Source organism: Mesoplodon bidens (genome assembly GCF_964165515.1).
Source record: "Mesoplodon bidens genome assembly, chromosome: 6".
Taxonomy (NCBI): domain Eukaryota; kingdom Metazoa; phylum Chordata; class Mammalia; order Artiodactyla; family Ziphiidae; genus Mesoplodon; species Mesoplodon bidens.
The window spans coordinates 81,711,604-81,732,435 of record NC_138162.1 but is presented as its reverse complement, the minus strand read 5'-3'; the positions used below and the strand labels follow the sequence as shown (position 1 = coordinate 81,732,435).

At 38.6% G+C, this 20,832-nt stretch overlaps 2 protein-coding genes across 2 annotated transcripts in view; one reads left to right on the top strand and one right to left on the bottom strand.

Moving 5' to 3' along the window:
- The window catches only part of TMC1 (transmembrane channel like 1), a 396,715-nt gene extending 390,022 nt beyond the window's left edge, over nucleotides 1-6,693 (bottom strand). Inside the window, exon 1 of the mRNA XM_081237467.1 lies at nucleotides 5,912-6,693. The gene's annotated coding sequence lies outside the window, so the exon portion shown is untranslated. The remainder of the gene's footprint in view (nucleotides 1-5,911) is intronic.
- A 172-nt stretch (nucleotides 6,694-6,865) lies between these two features.
- Nucleotides 6,866-16,760, top strand: ZFAND5 (zinc finger AN1-type containing 5). The gene is made up of 6 exons (XM_081237469.1): nucleotides 6,866-7,337; nucleotides 11,552-11,709; nucleotides 12,138-12,249; nucleotides 12,897-13,000; nucleotides 15,716-15,841; nucleotides 16,519-16,760. Exons 2-6 carry the CDS (start codon nucleotides 11,559-11,561, stop codon nucleotides 16,665-16,667), a joined length of 642 nt encoding a protein of 213 aa, XP_081093595.1. The 5' UTR covers nucleotides 6,866-7,337; nucleotides 11,552-11,558; the 3' UTR covers nucleotides 16,668-16,760.
- The last annotated feature ends 4,072 nt before the right edge of the window (nucleotides 16,761-20,832 follow it).

The window sequence follows — 20,832 nt, the reverse complement described above, 5'->3', positions numbered from 1 at the left end:
GGAGAAAAGAAGGAGAGATTACGGTTAGTAAAGTCAGTTAAGATTTATCTGCTTTCTTAAAAAGTAATTCTACACACAAGGACTGACATTTGAGCAAGGTCAAAGTCCATATGAAAAATATTTTTTTAAATGCAAACAATTGGTATTAATACATGGCATTTTCAGAATAAGTTACTGCTCTTATCAACATTGTTTATCATAGTTTAGAAATGCAATCTGACCATCCACCAGTAGGATAATGATTAACATAAATTATGTTACATCCATACTCAAATTTTGTTAATTGAATTTGTTAAAATAAATAAGGTCAATATTTATGCACTGATATGGAAAAGATCCCCAAAGCATACTGTTGCAGAACAATATATACAGCACAATTCCATGTATGTAAACAAATCACAAAGACGTCTGTCTCTCTCTATATATAAGTACATGAATGCATAAAATAAGGTTTGAAAGTATAGACACATAAGTACCTAAGGATTATCTTTGGGAAGAGGAGAATGGGTTGGGGGTTGCTTGAACAGGAGATTCATTTTTATGTTAAAATCGTGTGCTGCTTGAAATTTATTCTCCGAAGAGAATATATTCATATATTATTAATACTTTGTAATTTTTTAAATAGCATAATAAAACAGATGTAGAATAGAATTCCACCCCAAAATTCTTTTGTTATTTTCTCCTTCTTCTTTTTCCTTCATCCTCAATATACTTCCAAAATAGGAAAACAAATTTGCTGTAAATGGCAAAGCATCCAAGTTACTGCAGATGAGGTGTATGGCATATAATTCACTAACTGATAATGAGAGTTGACAATAGTAAAGAGCCCACAAAATTATACCCAAGTACAAATTGAAAGAAATAGCCACCCTGTTGAATATGTTTAGCAATAAGTTCTAAAAAATTGATGGCTGTTTTTAACCAATGGCATCTTAATAGTCATAGAATACATTTAAATGGAAGACTTAAGTTATGTTTTTCTGAGGTCTTTGCAAACTAGATAATGGTAGTATCGGGATTAAATCTTGTATCACGATTTTAGGGAGGTTGGGATGTGTTACTGTGTGAGCACATCCTTTCGTAGCATTAGCGGTATCAGCGCATAACCTGAATGCTGAAGATGCTATCTAGAAGACCTCTGTGCTGGGTGGACAGCTGAAGAGGACCCTCTAAAAGTTTGTAACTATGACTAGTTTAGGAAAAGTATTATTGCATTGGAAAGGACTTGAGCCTCAAAGACTGACCTGGGTTTGACTTCACTCTTCAATAACAACTATATGATTTGAGATATATTACTTATCTCCTTGTACCTCTGCCCTACCTCTGTCAAAAAGCATAATCATCACTACTTCAAAGGATTATTGTAAAAATTAGAAATAAGGTATATAAAAGCACAAAGTAAATACTAAATATATTTGCCTGAAACTTATATAGTTCCTTTAATCCTTATGCAGTTACACTGTTGTACTGGTTTTCATTTTTTTAAATAATTTATTATGAATTTGTGGCTTTTTACCCTTTTTTAAAATTCTACCTTAACTATAAGGTCAAGTGATTACAAAAGAATAAAGCTTTTAAAAACAGTTAATGAACAGAAATTTACTCATTCAAATATGCACTCAAAGAAATCATGGGGTCTTATAATTGCCAGGGGCTGAAGAAGTCATCTGGTTGAATCTAACTCCTATTGCATGAATCCTTTATTTCATACTCTACTCCTGAAGGCTTCTCAAAAAGAAGCATGCTTCTTAACCTCTAAGCCAGAAAAAAATGGCGGGAGAGAAGTCTTTTTGAAAGGAAGAGCTGGACTAGAAGAGAAGCCACAAGTGTACCTGGAGTATCAGCACCTACCTCTTTCTAGCAGAACCATTGCACCAGGTGACAGCATTTACATCTATGGAAGTGGGTGAAATCGCTCTGAGAGTATGTGCAGTAGAGAAACAAAGAGTGCTTGGGTGCTAGACTTAAGGAATGCCACATTTAGAAGTTGGATAGAGAGCTTAGAACCGGCAAATGAGACTTAGGAGTTGCCTGTTAGGTTGGAAGAAACTATCTAATCAGAGTTTCTATTAAGGTCACAGTTTTGGGTGAGATGAGTGATGTACAAGATATACAAGTGTGGTTCACATTATAACAGGAAATATAATTATGATGTAAATTAAAAGAGGAAATGCTCCTGGAGAGGCAGCAGAACATTGAACCAAGGGACAGAAGACCAGAGTTAAATTCCCAGCTCTGACTCTTACTAGATGTATGACATTGGACAGGACACATGAGTTTGCCCTGAGCCTCAGTCAACTCCTCTGCAAAAGGAGAGATGATAATATCTATCTCAGTGGGCTGTTGTAAGAGTTCATTGAATTAATGTATTCGAATATACACGGTAAATGAAAAAATGTTACACAAACTCTCCTTCTAGAACTTACATTCTTCCAGGACCAGGGCCCACCCTACCCATTTCTCTCCTACCAGTCTTCTGATTGAATCCTGACCTCCCTGATGGTATCTACCTGCTTTCTGTGATATTTTTCTGTTGCCTGACAGCTAGGGCCTTACTGCCAATTGCCACTGCCCCAGCTCTGTACCATTCTAGTTGCTGTGGGGCACTTGCCAAATCACTGACCCCATTCCTGACTGTCTTTCTGGCCCATCCACCACCTATGAGCCCAAGTTATGACATGCTCCAAAGTGTTGTTTCAGAGCCAACCCCACATACAACTACTGAGATTCAAATCACATACTTAACATCTATACCTAGATTGCTTGTTCAGTCACAAAGATTTCCTAAAGTTCTTGAGACCAAAGTACCTTGTGTCTTACAAAGGTGATATCCACAGCAATACATATATATATATATATATATATATATATATATATATATACACACACACACACACACATAGATATTCATCAATTTCCTTCACCCTAAGTTCTTAATGTGCATAAATAATAAAGGCTTTTGTTCATTTAAATAGTTGTAAAAATTGTTTATGGTTATGATGAAAATATCTGGATTGTGTCTAAAAGTCTTCTCTAATTAGGTAAGCCATTCATGCCATTTATTTGTAGATTCTTTGATCAAGTTGTTTTCACTGAAAATAAGTATGGCTTTAACACTATCAAAAGGTCTACACAGTAATTAAATTGCTACTTGTTTTATCATTTCCCTGGGGAAGAATACTCAGCCAGTCACTTGTTGAGCTAGGTCTAAAACCAATCCATTATTGGACTCACTGATATTTTAATTATTATTTAATTACTAATTATTAGAGGAAATTTTTTTAAATAATGGGATGTTCTACTCTTAATTTTTAATTAGTTGATTTGCTCTAAATATAATATTATATCCTTTCAGCCAATCATTTTGAAAATAATAAAAATACAATTGAATATTGTTACCTTGACCTTTGAGATCTGGGAAGGGGATAAAGGAGAGAGAAGAAGGGTACTATGTGAACATCAAATGACACCTAACGGTTTTTAAAACCCCAGCAAAGACTTTGTGCTTCACCAAGCTCTACTCAAGCACAGAGAAAAAATGTAATACCCATGACAGGGTGTTACAATCATGCCATACATAGAAGCAATTCTTATTCCATAATGGAAAGCTCCATGTCAAACTAAAATAACTCCAGGTCTTTTATATTTTACAAGTGGACTAATAACCTTTATTGCTATTTTTAAAAGATGTCAGTTTCTACTTTCTAAGAAATTGAATTAATTTGCTCTTCTCCATTATCAATCCCCTTTTTGGCTCATCCCTAGATTACAAAGAAAAACATAAGTGAACTTGTAATGACTTTACCTGAATTCTTAAGCAGAATACAAACTGTTCCAACTTTCTCATATGACATGCCAGTTTGCTATAGTTAACTACTTTAAGGAAATAAGCCTAGTTCCACTGGTGATGGAGATGACTGGCAATGGAACTCAGATTTGGGCGAGTTTTCAGCATCCATTGTCATTGGTTATGTGCTCCCGTAGCATTCTGTACCTTTCTTTCAAAATATTTACCAGCTCATTACATATTTACATGATAATATTGTTAACGTCCTTCTCCCTCATATGACAGTAAGATCCATGAGAACAAGGGTAAGATCAATTTTTTCCCACCAATGTATATTCCAGCACCCAGTTTAGTGGGTATCTAGAATGTAGCAAGTGTGCAAAACATTTTTATGGAAAAAATGAATTAAAAAAATTGAGTTAGTATTATTTTCAAGGAGTATTTAGGAATGGATCAGTACCAGTCACTTGGTATGTTCCATGTAATGAAATTCTACAAAAGGTATTTTTTGAACAATCAATAACACCACATTTCGAGCACACACCACTTTCTCTGGTATTTTTTGCAGAGGCTGGTTTTAACCTTCTCTGATGACCATGGTGACAGCCCTTTTGCATACTATATTAAGAGCATTCTGCTATATATTTTGTGTTCTATAGTTTGTCTTTACAGGCCAACTAAAAATTTAGGACACCAAAACAAAAACAAAAATACTCCTTAGAAGCATATCCCCTAATCTGTTACACCAGAAATATGAGGAAAAACATTTTTTTTAACTTTTTCCCTTCACATGGTGTGAACATGTGAGAGATCTCATTGAGAGATCTCTTACAGCATGGTGGAGTAAGTCAATGGTTCTCAAACTTCAGCGTGTATCAGAATCACATGGAGAACCTGTTAAAACACAGATCACTGGACAAACCCTCAGAGTTTGTGATTCCGTAGATCTGGTGTGGGGGCCTGAGAATCTGTATTTCTAACAAGTGCCCAGGTGATGCTGATGCTGCTGGTCTGGGGACCACACTTGGAGAACGACTAGTGTAGATGCTGGAAGGGTAACCTGCTAAAACTAGGTTCAATACCAGGTATATTCCTGGTTGAAACAGTCTCATAGAGAAAATTATAAATGGTTGGTAGAGAAGACAAATTATCAGAAGGGGCTACATATTATGCAATACATTATTAAATAACCAGCTTGCCTTATTACTTAGCTGGGTTTTTTTTTTCAATTTCACTCCTTCAGGAATTATCTTGTTTCAATTTTTAGTAACTAAAATGGGAGGAGGGGGAAATCTCTAAGTTATTTTTGTCCTCAGTAAGAACCACCTCCATTGATTCCCTGTCCTTTAGTGCCTCAAGGGAGTCACTTACCCTCTTTAGTCATTATTCACTTAACTGTAAAAAATGGATATATAGGACCTATCTCAGTGAATTGCTGTGAGGATTAAATGAAACCCTAAATGAAAAATACTTAGCCCCCAAAATGGTCTGTAAATGGTAGCTGCTATGTTTTTACTGATTTGTCTACCCACTAAAGAAAGTAAATTTCAATGGTCCTGGGACCAGTGTCTGAAACTATCAATACTTATATTTCTAACACTTTAATTGCCTACAGCAATAACTCTAAATTATAAAGAAAAATGTCCAGTTATGTTCTAGGGATTCTACTTACTGTGGCAGAGAACTGTTTGATTTGGAAATTTTGGCACAGGGCAACAGGACAGCATTCTCCCAAATACACAAAATTATAAAGAAGAATCACCTGGAGTACTACTTAAATATTCAAGTTCCTGAGCTCCACCCCAGACTACCAAAACTATCTCCAGGGGAAAGGCCTAGGTGATTATTTAAAAGTAAGCAATTACTCCAGGTGATTTTTCTGATCACCAAGTTTGGGAAGCAACGAAGGGACCTCTCATTCCAGTCTAATGGTGGCTATTTGAAGCCCTAAACATCGTTTCTATTTATTCATTAGGCCACTGTTTACTAGGAAATTTCCTAAGTCCCTTCTGTCTTACTACTTGTGTTTTTTGAGTTGAACTAAAGTCACCTGGAGAGGCCAGCTGCAAGTGGGTTTTTTTGTTGGTGCTTTGAAAAGCTTCTCGGTGTTTTTAGTTAACTCACCCTTTCAAACTAGTCGGGGCCTGTGCCTCATTTTTGAGTTGCCCCCTTTTGAACTTACTCCTGCAACGTCTCCTTTTTGATCTCTCCCTCGGGTCTAGCTTGTTTGTTCCTTAACTTCATCTTGGGTAGAACATTTGGTGCTTTCCCAGTTCACGAGGCTCTGCTGGAATAGTCCATTTCCAGGGATTTTACAGGCTGGCCAAAACAGTTTGCTCAGAACAGTGTCGCCGGGGCCGAAGACGGGCAGCAAGTCGGCGGAGCACTTCCTGACTCTGCACAACCAGCCGTGACCTTGGGCGAGCGAGCGAGCGAGCGAGCGAGCGCCGCCCGCCCCGCTCCTTCCCGGGAGCATCAGGGCAATGCTCAGGATAGACTTTAGAACTGAAGCGGAGTGTGAGGGAACCGGACGGGGGAAACTTCATAAACAGGCGAGAAGACCCAGAAGCTAAACAGCAGTTCATTTTCTCTTCTCGAGCCGAATCCTTCTAACACGTTCTTGTTGGGTGGGGAAGGGGTGGCGAGTAAGGAGGAAAGGGAAATGTCTGCCAAAGGCTTTAGACAAAGCGTGAGAACTCAGATGGCTAAAAGTCGGCTTGACTGAGAAAATCGGAAGCAGAGAGGCTGAAGGCGGACAATCGGGTTAAAAATAGAAACGCATCCTCCACAGGACTACTTCTTTCCAACTCCACCCTGGGGCCGGCAGTCGAGTCACTGAGTCGGCTCCGCGCATAGGTAGCGCGCTCAGGCTCGGCCCCGCCTCCCCGGCCAGGCGACTGGAGGCGGAGGCGCGGCGTCGAGCACGTGACGTCAACGCGCTCCCCGCCGCCGCCGCCGTCGGGGTTTTCGCTGACGCACAGACCCCGCACCGCCCCCCCCCCGCCTTTCCTTCACTGCCTGAGCGCCGGCTGGAGAGGACGCGTCAGTCGACTGTAGTGCAGGCCTACGTGCATCTCCGTTTGGGGTTCGTCGTTCCCTGGAGCCGCACACCTTCCCCGGCAGTAGCAAAGCGACGGAGAGCGCCATCCGCGGGCCCTTGCGGCGCCCAGGCCTAGCTGCGCGCTCCCCGCTCGCCCTCGGAGTCGGCCAAACCCGCCGACGGTGGAGGCGTGAGGCGACGACGGGCCGGCGCCGCGAGCAGTTAGACGCCGCGGCCTTCGGCCCTCCCTCCGCCTCCTTCTCCGCCCCCCCTCGCTTCCCTCCTCCCACTTCCCGAGCTCCGGCGTGTCCCGGCCACGCTCGGTGCTGCTGCGGGAACAAAGGAAGACCCCACGGCGGCGGCGCCACCTCCGCCTGCGGCTCTGACCCGCTCCCGGCCCGCGGCGGCGGCGGCGGCGAATTCAGGGCGCCTGGCTCGCCCCTCCCTGAGGGCTCGGCCCGGTCCCACCGCGCCGGCGTCGCGCGCCAGCCCGGTTCCTGCCGCCGAAGGGTGAGTAGCACGGGGATTGGGGAGGGCGCCCGGCTACTCGTGCTCGGCCGGGGGTGGGAGTGAGGGATTCGGGCGCCGCGGGCCTCCGACGAAGGCCGAGCGGCCCGCGTATGGCGGCGTTTGTGGGAGGAGAGCCCGCCAGCCAGCTCAGGAAGCACAAAGACGGAGGCGGCATTCTGCCGTCGAGGCCGGAGGCCTGGTTCCCTGTGCCCCGGGCTCACTCGCACACTCATGGTCGGGGAAACAATGCCCGGCTTGCGGCCTCCAGGGGGTTCGAGCTCTGGGCCTCCCTCGAGTCCGTCGCGGCCGCCTTCCGCGGTGGCGCCCGCCGTGGGCGGCCAAACCCGGAAAGACAAAGAGGCGGCCGCGCCCCCAGCCTCTTGCCCACCGCACCCCCTATCTCCGCCTCCTCGTAGGGGCCGTTCAGGGTCGGTGGTCGGCGCGGGACCGGCAGGGTTAGGGGCCGGCTTGGCCTGCGGAGCTGCTGTTCTGCATGACTCAGTGGTTTTTGGAAAAGGCCCTGCAGTGCTTTCCTGAACGAGGCCTTTGCTTGAAAGGGCATGGCGGTAGGGATAGGGGACCAGTGGGACCCGAACTTGTTTTAAAATCCGCTGGAACGTTGGGTGAGAGGGGTCTTCTCTGTCGTGTTTTAGTTTTACCGATGTTGCTGCGTTTCTCGCCCGAGATGCCTTTCATGAAGGAAATGGAGCACCTTCCCCTTTGTTTCGTGCATTTAGGCTGAGGAACGTGAAATTCTTTGCTCGCTTTCCACGCACTCCGTGGAGCTGTGTTTTGGGGAAAGGTCCGGGTTATCTTTATTGATTGACGGCCTTCTAATAATCTAGTCTAAGGACAAATTAGGGTAAAGTAGTATATAGGTCATAGAGCCACAGTTCTTCAGCTTGGCATTCAGGTGATTTACAGACTTTTTTAAAAATGTAAATGAATTTTATTTTACTCCTTATTTTTAAAAGTAGGGTTTCAGAACTGAATTGGTGAAAATACTGCAATTTCATTTTTCAAGTTTTTTTTTCTAAAAATGTCCCCCTCAAAAAGATGTTTAATTCTTCTCTGTTTTCTGTCTCTCAGGCCGGGTATTAAGCCTGAAAAGTAGCCTTTAAAATCATACTAATCTCCATTTAGCAAGAGGGAACTGAGATCTGGAGAGTAAGGGCTTGCCCAAGGTCACTGGCTTAGAGGTAGATTAGAAACTAGAACTCCGGTCTCAACTCCAGGTGGGCAGGCATTCTTAAACGTCTTTTAACATTTTGTGCACCTGAGAGAAGTAAATTCCATAGGCATAAAAGCCTTTTTTATTCATGTTTGAGGCTGGAGAATTTTTCAGTTACATGCTCCTGTCTTTTTGGTTTTGATTTTCCTGTGAGTTATAGGAAGCCACAAACTGTTTAAAAAATAAATAAATAAATACACATTTCAGCTATAAAAACTATAAAAATAAACATTCTAGCTATACCTGATAGAGCTGACATGATGAATGCTCAAGTTTCTAGCAACTTTAAAGGTAGTAAATAATAATGGTACTGTATTTTTCTAAAATACCAGTGGGGAAACACAGTACCTAATGGCACTCATCCCCCACACCCACCTCAAAAAAAATTGCCACTAATCATGAGGATTCTTTCTGCCTAGATGCTCTTCGCTGTGCTTGGTTTTTATAAACAACCCTGACCATTTGGCTTCATGAGTGATTAATGATGCTTGCATTTTCTAGATTTAATGTGAGATCATTCCCTGTGTTAGAAAAAAACTAGCAATCTTAATGGCATCTTTTTGTTTTGTTTTCTTATATGAGCGCTGCATCCTTAATTCTTGGGGTTGTGTAGGAGTTGGCAGGCTCTGAGATAAAAATAGAAGCTGATTTCAGAGGCCTCTGTTGACTAGGCTTTATGTGAGAGCCTCCATCCCGCTCACCCTGTCACATTGCAGCCTTGTGACAGGCTGAAGTGCCCGCCCATGTGATCTAAGCTTCTGAGAAATATTAAGGCAAGCTGTGCTCTTGTGATGGCATTTAAAAGCTGGCTTTCTAGGGGGGGAAAATTTACAAGATGAGATGCCATGTAGAAGACTGATGTCCCAGTGTCTCTTGTGTTTCACAGTTTGGAGGCTATTTATCGTGACTTGAAGGTAGATGTGTTTTCTGAAGAAAGGTGGAATACTTTGCATGTGAAATCATTGGGTGAAATCCCCACCCCCATTTATATAAACAAAAGATTTTAAGAATCAGATTAATATTAATGTGGGTTGACTTTTAGGCCAATTTACTTTTAAAGCCACTGTCAGATGACACTAGAAGTTAGTGTAGCAAGTTAGCTAGCATAATTCTTAAGCTGGCTTCAAGGAATGGCCCTGCTTTTTGCGTAGGGCAAAGATTCACATACTTTGCATGGTAGGCATGCAAATAAATACACTGTTATTTGAGGCATTTTTTGCACATGTTATACTCAAAATTTTAAAAACCCAGCTGAAAGTGTTTATTAATAAACTTCCTAAGTGATGTTGAAATGTTTGCGCTACCCTGATCCAAAATGAGTCAGCTAAATTCCACTTACTATTTAAAGAGATAGTGTCAACTAAATTAGTACTATTATCTGAAGTAAGTTGCAAGTATTGGTCACTTTCCATACAAGTTTGATCGGCTTGAGGTATTTTCAAGCTTGAAATATGATGGCTTTTTGCTAACAAAAGGAAAGATTACTATCATTTAGATTGTTGGAATAATTGTCAGGATTCGGGCCAGGTCAAGTTTGGTTAGTCCTCTTCCTCCCTTTTTATAATTTTGGTAAAAAGTGTTAATACTTGTTAAAACATTGCTTTTAATAACTCACTAAAGAGTGTATCCTAGTATGTGGTGGTTGGAAAAAGTAGTATGAAATTCTAGGAAGTAACAAGCTCTAGCTGAAAGTACTTTCCTGCACTTACTTGAAAAGTTCATAACTTATAAGTCACCTTCATAGTCAACATTAAGGTACAGTTAAAGGAGAATGACCAGAATTATTGCACATAATCTCCCCTTGATAAAATGCTCTGAAATACGCTTTTGGTACATTCATACATACTTTAAAGGTGACATGGAAACCTTCCAGGTTTTAAAAATTTTTTTCTTAAATATTTATGTCTGTTAACTCAGGAAATTTTAATAAATTTAGCAAAACATTACTGTGTTTGTGCTAATTTTAAGAAGGCTTCTGGAAAAGCAAGGGTATGCTTGCTATATAAAGCTCTTTCTGGTAACCTAGCATTAAATATTAACCATTACTAAAGGTTGTGTATATTGCTTTATTTTGCCATATTGAAATTGAGCTTGGAAAGGTTTCATTATTTTCTGTCATGAGGCAGACACGCGCTTGTTAAAAGTTTTAATAGAGCCGTTGGCTGAGAAATCTATGGCTGATAATTTGTACATTATAGGTTTCTAGGCACTGACTTTAAAGTATACTCAGACCCAGATTTCTCATGTCAAATGTAGAACGAAAGGAATTTCCTAAGCAGCTTTTTCCTAAATTCTTAAAGAACTTCACTTTTTGGTGCCAAGGTAACAGGAAAAGCTAGATGATCTACCAGCTCTCTTTTCAGTCTTCTCTAAAGGTGTTGCAGCATTTAAAAAGTACAGATGCTCTGCCCCGTAGCAGAACTGAATTACTACAGGGCCCACGTATGTTCAGATGTTAGTTTTAAGACAGCTCTAGAGCTACATCCGATATACAGCTAGTTTAAAGAACCACTAGTAGATAGGAAGAGTCAGTAGTTAATTGTGATTATTTGAAATGATCTGCCTGTAATGTAGGAGAGCAGAAAGTGATTTAAAGATACCAATTGCCAAAATCGATTTAAACATAATTCTGGAATCTGGAAGGGTGACCTTTTCACGAATTACAGAAACAGTGACAGGTAAAATAATACATTTTAATGTTTAATGATAGAATTTTTTTCTCCTAAAAATGTGAATTCATAATAGTTCATTGTTTATCAAGCTAAAACAGTTCCATTCATGTCCCTTGTTTTATAAAGGCAACAAAATATTCATAATTTAGCCTACTCTCTTTTAAAGATTAACACAATTTGGGGCTTTGTTAGAAACAGACTCAGTGTTTAGAAATGACAAAGGTACAATAATGACTATCATACTAATTTAGTGATTTTTTTTTTTTGACTACATGCTAGTTTCTAAAATTTTTGTTTTGTTTTGTTTACAGCAGAAAAATGGCTCAGGAGACTAACCAGACCCCAGGGCCCATGCTGTGTAGTACAGGATGTGGCTTTTATGGGAATCCTAGGACAAATGGAATGTGTTCTGTTTGCTACAAAGAACATCTTCAGAGGCAGCAGAATAGTGGCAGAATGAGCCCAATGGGTAAGTTGGTCCCAAGAAATAACCCATTTGAAGACCTGGTGGACAGAAAATATAGAACCAAGAGTTGGGGCCTAAGACTGAGAATGAATCCTGAAAGTCCAAGGAGAGAAGACTCGAGAAAAGCTTGAAATTTAAAGCAATAATAGCCCAAGTACTTGGAATGACTACATGAGGAATGAGTGACTGTCTACAAGCATCTTCTAGCTTTTTCATTTTCGTTTTTGAGTACATGTACTCACTGGATATGACTTTTTAATAGATTTTTTTTTGTTGTTTGGATATCACTTAAGTGTAAGATTCTGCAGCACAGTGAAAGTACTTAAGTCACTAACCTAATTAAATGCAAGTATTTGTTATTTATTAATAGTTTTGGTAATGAGTGTTTGTAGTGTTGCTTTGTTTCTTACCAATCCTTTTTTTCTAAATAGGGACAGCTAGTGGTTCCAACAGTCCTACCTCAGATTCTGCATCTGTACAAAGAGCAGATGCTAGTTTAAACAACTGTGAAGGTGCTGCTGTCAGCACATCTGAAAAATCAAGGTAAGATTAAACATTTCTGGGTTTTTATAATAATACAGGGAGGAAGTAAAGATAAATGACATTATAATTATGAATGTTAATAAATAATGATGTATTACATCATACATATTGCATTATAATAAGGATGTTAATACATTAGATGCCCTTGGCTTTACATGTGTTGCACAATTGGTGATCATTCCAGTGTCCTTTAATATATGATCTTGTAGGTCATTGAGTAAAGATGTGTATTAACAACGCACTTCTGAACAACCTCTCAAGGATACTGTGTTGAGAATGCTGTGCTTTTATTTCCTTGTAATGGAGGTGTAAGAATTGTAGAGAATGAGACTCTGCAGACTATATTGTAATGCCACATAAGGCATTCTGGCAAAGCTACCCCTTTTGCCCTTAAACAAATTACAGGCACAGCTAAAAATTTCTAGTTGGCTATAATAGAACATCGTAACCTATATAAATATGCAGGCTTGAATTGATGAGCCATTCATCAGATAGCTTTCCTTATTCTCATCCATCTGTGCTGGGCATCTTGTTTAGATTATTTAGCTCCATTTGATCACATTGGAAATAATGTTGAACTGACAATTTATTATCTTTCCAAGAAGTACCCTTAACATCTTTAAAAATGTTTGCTTGAACTCAAATAGAAATGTGCCTGTGGCTGCCTTGCCTGTAACTCAGCAAATGACAGAAATGAGCATTTCAAGAGAGGACAAAATAACTACCCCGAAAACAGAGGTGTCAGAGCCAGGTATGCTTTTTCTTTAATACTAGTTCAGTTCTGGATTAGGTAATACAAGAAAGGGTTGGTGGAGGGATTCTTTCCTTTCCATTGAAGGACCAAAGAGGAGAGAGAGCTATAAAATATAGGCCAAGCAAACCACTATCTTTAAAGTACCTTGAAGTGTAAAATAGTCACTCTTTAATCTCTTCTTCTCTGCCCATCCCCCCTTGCCCCTGCATCCACAAATCAGCAAAGTTTATAATACGAAGACTGAAAATGTCAAGAATTTAATGAACTGTTTACCAATATATTTTAAAAGTATCTAAATCATTAAAGAAGGTATTGTTCACAAACGGAAGAAGTTATACAGACTAAATTCCAAAGCTGTGGAGAAAAATTTAATAATCAAAAGCATTAACTATTCAGTCTTGATATTGTCAATACTTAGAAAATACTCAAGCAAAAGAACATATTAAACACTAAAAGAAACTTTTGAATTGAAGAAGTGTGGGATCCCTATGGGAGTTTAAAAACTCAGTGTGGAAAGGCATTTTGGTTTTCATTAGTTAGTGACTGAGTCTATGCTGAACTTACATAGCGCAACCAGAAGTGCTTTAATGTTGCCAGAAGATTGACTTGTTTGATTTATCTGCACTAGACCCTGGAACAATGATCTATATACTCTATGGTGCACATAGTTCATTTGATCAATTCATGATTTCTTGGTATAGTGTTGACTGAACACAATATAAAACTTTATTGTGAGAAAATAGTGTCAGTGGACATGTAATCTGCTTTGGAGGCTTGCTTTTGTACATAGCTGAGCTTATGTGAACCATATCACTCTTAATTGATACAGTTAAGATGAAAATTCTTAAGTTGGGCAGGTGAATCCATATTTGGTATTTTTAAGTAAGTTCCATCCTTATGAAAAACTGACCAAATTAGTATTTGTTCTGTTTCATTTGTTTTTGTTTTTTTAAAACACAAAATGACACTGACTTTGGAACAGTACTCTTTTGGATTAGTTCTATAGCTATTCTGTGCATTTATTATTTCTTAGTAGGCTTTCTGTAGTTCGCTGCTCTGCCTTTTCTGTATCATTTTTCTCTTCTTGACTGACCCCCGCTCCTCTTCCCTGTATGTTTTAGGAACCACTGTCCAGTTTTCAGGTGTGGCCAAGGAAATATGGCTGTCACCTCCCCAGCACTATTCCACAGATTGTTCTTTACTGTTATACCATCAGGAAAAATTACATTAACGTTGCCATAGTAGATTATTAGGAATAAGTAGTAGCTAGAACATTACTGTTGGTCTAATATTAGACTGTTAATCTCACTGGATATATTACTAATGCAAATAAGTTATAAATTTGGAGGTAATTTTACAGTACTTATTAAACCAATTGGTTTGGATTTATGCTGATAGCATTAGTGTTGACCTATTGTTATGCAGTAATTTTAGTATTGTGTATGTTAATTTGCTATTGGGGTTTGGATTAATATTAAAACTCAGCTTACAGTGCTTCTGGTTTCTCTGAGTTTTGTTTTTTTTGTTTTTTTTTTTTTGCGGTACGCGGGCCTCTCACTGTTGTGGCCTCTTGCGGAGCACAGGCTCCGGACGCACAGGCTCAGCGGCCATGGCTCACGGGCCCAGCCGCTCCGCGGCATGTGGGATCCTCCCGGACTGGGGCGTGAACCCGTGTCCCCTGCATCGGCAGGCGGACTCTCAACCACTGCGTCACCAGGGAAGCCCTCGCTGAGTTTTATAAAAGTAGAATTAAATTTTGCTATTTTGCTTTCAATAACCTGGTGGTAATGTGAACTTTAAAACAGTAATCTGCAATTTTATCTTTATATTGACAAATTCCATTGATGTCATGAGTGAACTTAAAACTTAGATCTTTTAGGTGGAGAAACAGGGACTTTTAAAAGTAGGTCATATCTCTTACTGTCCAAATTTCATACCCATTTTAGATAAGTATTACAAAGTAAATTACAGCTGTGCTCTAAAAATTCTTGTTTTGCCTCTGGAATCCTTAATAGTCTAAAATCAAAGCTTCACAAGTACTTACACTGTCCTAAAGACAACGTTGCTGATCTTTCAAGTTTTTTTTTTTAATCCTGCAGGTTTTCTATGTAAGACAATATAAAGCACTTATTAAAATGGCACAATAATTATTGTGAAATTTTGGAATCTAAAGTTAATTAGGGGATTAATGACTTGGGTTTTACTTGTCAAAATTTATTGGGTTTATCTACACAATTTTTCTTTTTTCTATCAGTATAAAAGCGAAATGACTTTATAGCTAATTACCTCAGAAGTTGGCAACCTTATTTCCTGAGTAGTAATGAATTTGAACTGCCCTAATTTAGAAGTTTGCATTTAGGCAGTTGGAATATGGAAAAACTGAGCAGATGACCACATCTCTCAGGTCTTTAAAATTTAGAATTAGGATTTTGTTTCCCAGGACTAGAGTGAGTTTAAAGGAATTTGAGTGGAGTGATAAATAAAATTTATAGGAGCAAGTGGTATTATGTTAATTGGCAAGAAATTCTCAGATTTGAAAGAAGTTCTGATATTAAAGTAGAAGATTGTATTTAAAGTACATGTTTTCAAGAAAGACTTCTTAAACATTTTCAGGAAGAATCTTACTGTTTCTCTTGTTTTGTTTTGGTCTGGTCTTAGATAATTATCAGCCAAACAATTGACAGACTTCTAATTTTTACCCTTGTTTTTCAGTTGTCACTCAGCCCAGTCCATCAGTTTCTCAGCCCAGTACTTCTCAAAGTGAAGAAAAAGCCCCTGAGTTGCCCAAACCAAAGAAGAACAGATGTTTCATGTGCAGAAAGAAAGTTGGCCTTACAGGTATTCAGGGAGCTCCTAGTTACTCCCTAAGGGACTGGTCAGTCTTACACATAAAACAAAATGCCCGACTTTCAAGAATAGAAAGTTTCCAGAGTAGACTGGAAAGAGGACAGTGAAGAGAAGTTGAGTTTGATTTCCATTGGTTTGTCTAATCATATGAAACCCTTTCCTAACTTCAGGCCTTCTGAATTACTTTCCTTTATGGGATTGATAAAATTAATCCCTTTTGATTCTTTCCTTTGTCCTCCTGGGGAAAAGATAGCTGAATTAAATAGTAAGCACCTACTTTGAACCAGGCACAAAATGTTCTAGATGCTTTTTAATTGTTTCCTTTAAATCTCAGAACTGTATGGGGTTGTCTTTTCCTAGCGTTCACTTGAGGAAACATTACCCAGTTAACATACAGTAGGACTAGAATTTAAATTCAAATCAGCCTGACTCCAGAGCCTGTGTAATTTCTACTCTGTTTGGTACCTATAGGAGTTTATGGAAGGATAGTTACTTAAATTTCTCACCATGTCAGAGGAGGTTAAGAGCACTTTCAGTTTAAAGTGACAGACTCTTTAATGTTGCAAAGAGTCATGAAAATCTGCTTCCTTTTCTATATTGACTAATGCTTTTGTTTCTTTTAATTGCTACAAGTTCCCAAGTGACTCTACTTCCTCTTATATGTACAGGGTTTGACTGCCGGTGTGGAAATTTGTTTTGTGGACTTCACCGTTACTCTGACAAGCACAACTGTCCATATGATTACAAAGCAGAAGCTGCAGCAAAAATCAGAAAAGAGAATCCAGTTGTTGTGGCTGAAAAAATCCAGAGAATATAAATTACTACTTGTGAAGAGACTGATAACTTTGTTTTTATTTTAATATATCGTAGGAAAACATTAAAGAGCAGATGCATGGCCATTTTCCTTTGATGTTCTCCAGAGTGTTACTTTACAGTTGTCTGTCTTATAATTGATATTTAGGATGTGTGGGTATTTGTTACAGGCAGAATTGGATAGATACAGCCCTACAAAATGTATATGCCCTCCCCTGAATAAAATTGGATGAAAATCTGCACAGCAAGTTGAAAACACAGATAATAGGGACAAAATTTAGTTCCTTGTGCCAAACAGTACGTGAAATATCTGCATGTTTGCAGCATATCTGCCTTTGAGAATGTAATCAAGGTATAATCTCTGGCTAGTGTTATGTGCCTGTATTTTTTTTTTTTTTTTAATGGTACACCAGAAAAGGACTGGCAGTCTACTTCTACCATAAACTTTACCCTGTTAATTTCCACATTTTCCTTGGAAGCAGGAAGAAAGCTATAAAGAAAGCTATCAGACCTTTCCGTGAAACCAGTGTTTTGGTGCCATATGTAAGCCTGGCTAATTGGTCTTCTAAAAGCTGTCAGATAAGACATTCTTTGGAAGGTACATATCATAACTGGTTATAAAGAGTAAAACAGATCAAGCCAACAGGGTCTTGAGCTATCTTTGAAGCTTATCGTGCTGGCCTGCACCAGAAGATGTCTGCATTACTCTCATTGCTAACAATATTGTGTAGCACAGAACTGCACTAAGATTAATTTGTCTACAAGAAGAAGTTAAAACTCTACGTTTGGTTTTCACATACAACAGCTCTATTGAGTAACATGCATCTGAATTTTAATTTGCAAGGGTATATGAATAGTTAATTTTTCATGTGCATATTTTGTTGAATTGTTTTGGTTCAAGAAAGAATGTTTAAAGCTTTTTTAAAGACTTCAGTTCTTAATGTAACTGTACCCTTCTGCATGGAAAATCATAACCAACATGGCTGCGGTAGACTTCTTAGTGGTATCCAGCACCACTTGCAGAGGGCTGCTTTATCATATTAATTGTACTTGGGTGTAGGACTCTAGTGTTCTTGGGTGTATTGCATGGGCTGCATTATCTACAGCATTGTACAATAACAACTAGAAGAGGCAGTATACTTCACTGATGCTTGTCTGGTAATATCACTTCTGTGTTATAATGGAAGGTTTTTTGTGATGTATGAAACTTGTGTTTTTTATATATAAATGCGTATAGTTAGATTGGTGTCGTGGTAATGCCTGTTTTCATCTGTAAATAGTTAAGTATGTACACGAGGCACTACTTCTGATTTATTGCAGTGTTCAGTCTTAGTTTTTACTTTTACTCTTAAAGCATTCAGTTTTGCTTTCAATTTTATGTACCTTAGTTCTGAGTTAGATCTGCAGATGTGTACAGATAGTTCATATTTATGTATTGCACATAATCATGCTATTCAGCATTGATGCTGTATTGTATTATGTAAATAATAAAAGCCATGTACAGAGGGAAACTTCCACTTGTTCATTGGGTTTTTAAGCCATAGTTAGAAATCCTAAAGGGGGATAATTAGAAAATGTTTCATATTGAACTTTTTAGTTGCATTTGTAGACTTTGCATGGCTATATTGTAAATTTTTTTCCATTGCCATCCCTGAACATGATACATTCAAGTGAGAACCATGAGATGAGTGTTATAAAACATCTTAAGTGTGGTACATAATAGGCAATTTAATTTTGAAGAAATGAATAGGCACTTTTAGGGTTAGAACAGTCTTAGAACTTAGGTCATAATTTTTCAATCCTCCTATCTCCCTTTTCCTTTTTTTTTTTTTTGCTTTATAAATGACACTTTAGGCATGACAGTGTGTTTACAACAACAGGCATAGCCTTGTTTGGGGTTTGGTTCTGATGTTGAGATGGACCCATGGGCTTGGTCTTTGCAGGTGTCATGTGAGATAATAAAGAACAAGGGATAACAATGACATGCTGACTTCCAAAAAGCAGAACCATGACTTCGCAACGATGGGAGTTTGAAATGGAAATACCCAGATGATTCACTACCACCTGTCAGTTTTTTGAGTGCTGCTACTTTTGCTTCAGGTGAGCGGAAATATATACTATATGAAGTATGATGAGGATAGTGTCTCCTGAAATATGAAGGATATTGAAGAATCAAAATTGAGTTGAAAATTACGGTATTTAGAAGGCAAACTTAATTTTTATTCAAAGTTTAAATAAGACATTTTCCCTCAATGCTACCTCTGTCAGACATTTGCTTGATAAATTTTTAAATCTTAAGGTTTTGAAATCCAAGAGTGGTACGTTGGGGATAAAGAAGACTTACATGGGAAGATGATGGGCCTTTCGACTTCATTCTGTAATGGTCTTTGAAATAAGTAGCATGAGATTGTGGTAATAAATGTTTCCATAATCATTTCTTGTGAGAAACACTAATTTAGAACATATTTGGACTTAAGGATTGGATTTGTCTGGAACATTGGGGAGAAGGGATCAAAGTGTGTAAGGCAGCTAGGAAGATTCAGTTCTACCTAGACTCCTGTATTCAAACCTGAATGTTTCTCAAGCAAGACTATAAGTGGGTTTTATCTTTGGAATGTACACTGAGATATAAAGCATGTCAAGAATGTATCACGTTTCATTTTGCACATGCCCACTCCAGAAATGTTTTGAGAGGACAGACACTGATGACATGAATTAGCTACATGGCCTAGGACTAGTCCTTTTATTAAGTCTATTCTTCAGTGGGCTTTCTCTGCAAAGCTAGGGCCTCTGGTTTGAGGGGAAATGTGTTTCCCACAACACAAATTTGCAAAGGAAAAAACTTGAGTGGAATGGCATGTTGGTTAAGAAGATGGTGGACCCTAGGACCAAGCTTCATCTGTAAATAAGGATGGTAAAAATGCATGGCACATAGTGTTCCCTATTAAATTTTTTAAGGACTTAATTTTAGGTTCACAGCAAAACAGGTAAATACATGTTAAAATTGATGAACCTATATTGACACCATAATCACCCAAAGTCCATAGTTTATAGTTCACCGTTGGTGTTTTCTATGGGTTTGGACAAATCTATATTGACAAATCCATCGTAGTATCATACAGAATATTTTCACTGCCCTAAAAGTCTGCTCTGCCTATTCCAACACCCCAACCCCTGACAACTACTGATCTTTTTACTGCCTCCACAATTCTGCCTTTTCCAAAATGTCATACAGTATGTATGTAATCTTTTCAGATTGGCTTCTTAATAATATTTACTTAAGTTTTCTCCATGCTTTTTCATGGCTTGACACCTCATTTCTTTTTAGTGTTGAATAATCCATTTTCTGGATGTGTCACAGTTTATATCCATATACGTACTGAAGGATATCTTGGTTGCTTCCAAGTTAGGGCAGTTATGAATAAAGTTGTTAAAAACATCGGTGAGCAGGATTTGTGTGGAATAAAGTTTTCAACTCCTTTGTGTAGATAGTATGGTAAGAATATATTTGGTTTTGTAAGAAACCACCAAACTGCCTACCAAAATGGCTGTACCATTTTGCATTCCTTCCAGCAATGAATTAGTTTCTGTTGCTCCACATCTTCACCAGCATTTGGTGTTGTCAGTGTTCTGGATTTTGTCTATTCTAATAGGTGTGCAGTTAAATCTCGTCACAGTAACATGATGTGGAGCATCTTTAGTATACTTAATTTGCCTCTATCTGTATATCTTCTTTGGTGAGGTGTCTGGTAAGGTCTTTGGCCCATTTTTAATCAGGTTTATTTTCCTACTGAGCTTTTAAGAGTTCTTTCTGTATTTTGGATAGCAGTTCTTTATCAGATGTGTCTTTTGCAAATATTTTCTTGCAGTCTGATTTCTCTTGGGCTATTATTAATTTTAATGTCCTAGAGTAATGATTTCTAGAACTTGAAAGAGAATTGTTTGATAACAAGATTGGTTACATTAAGTTGTATAATGAAAAGGTAAAGATCTGTAACTTAAAAACTTTCAGTTTAAAGTGATTAGAATCATTCTTTTCAGTTGCCTTAAATGAAGTTCTTTGCAAGTAACTAAAAATGGGCAAACGTCTACTAAGTAATATAATAGCAACATACTAAGGATACTACTGTTATGATTGTATTTTTGAATTGGTAATACATTCATAGGGT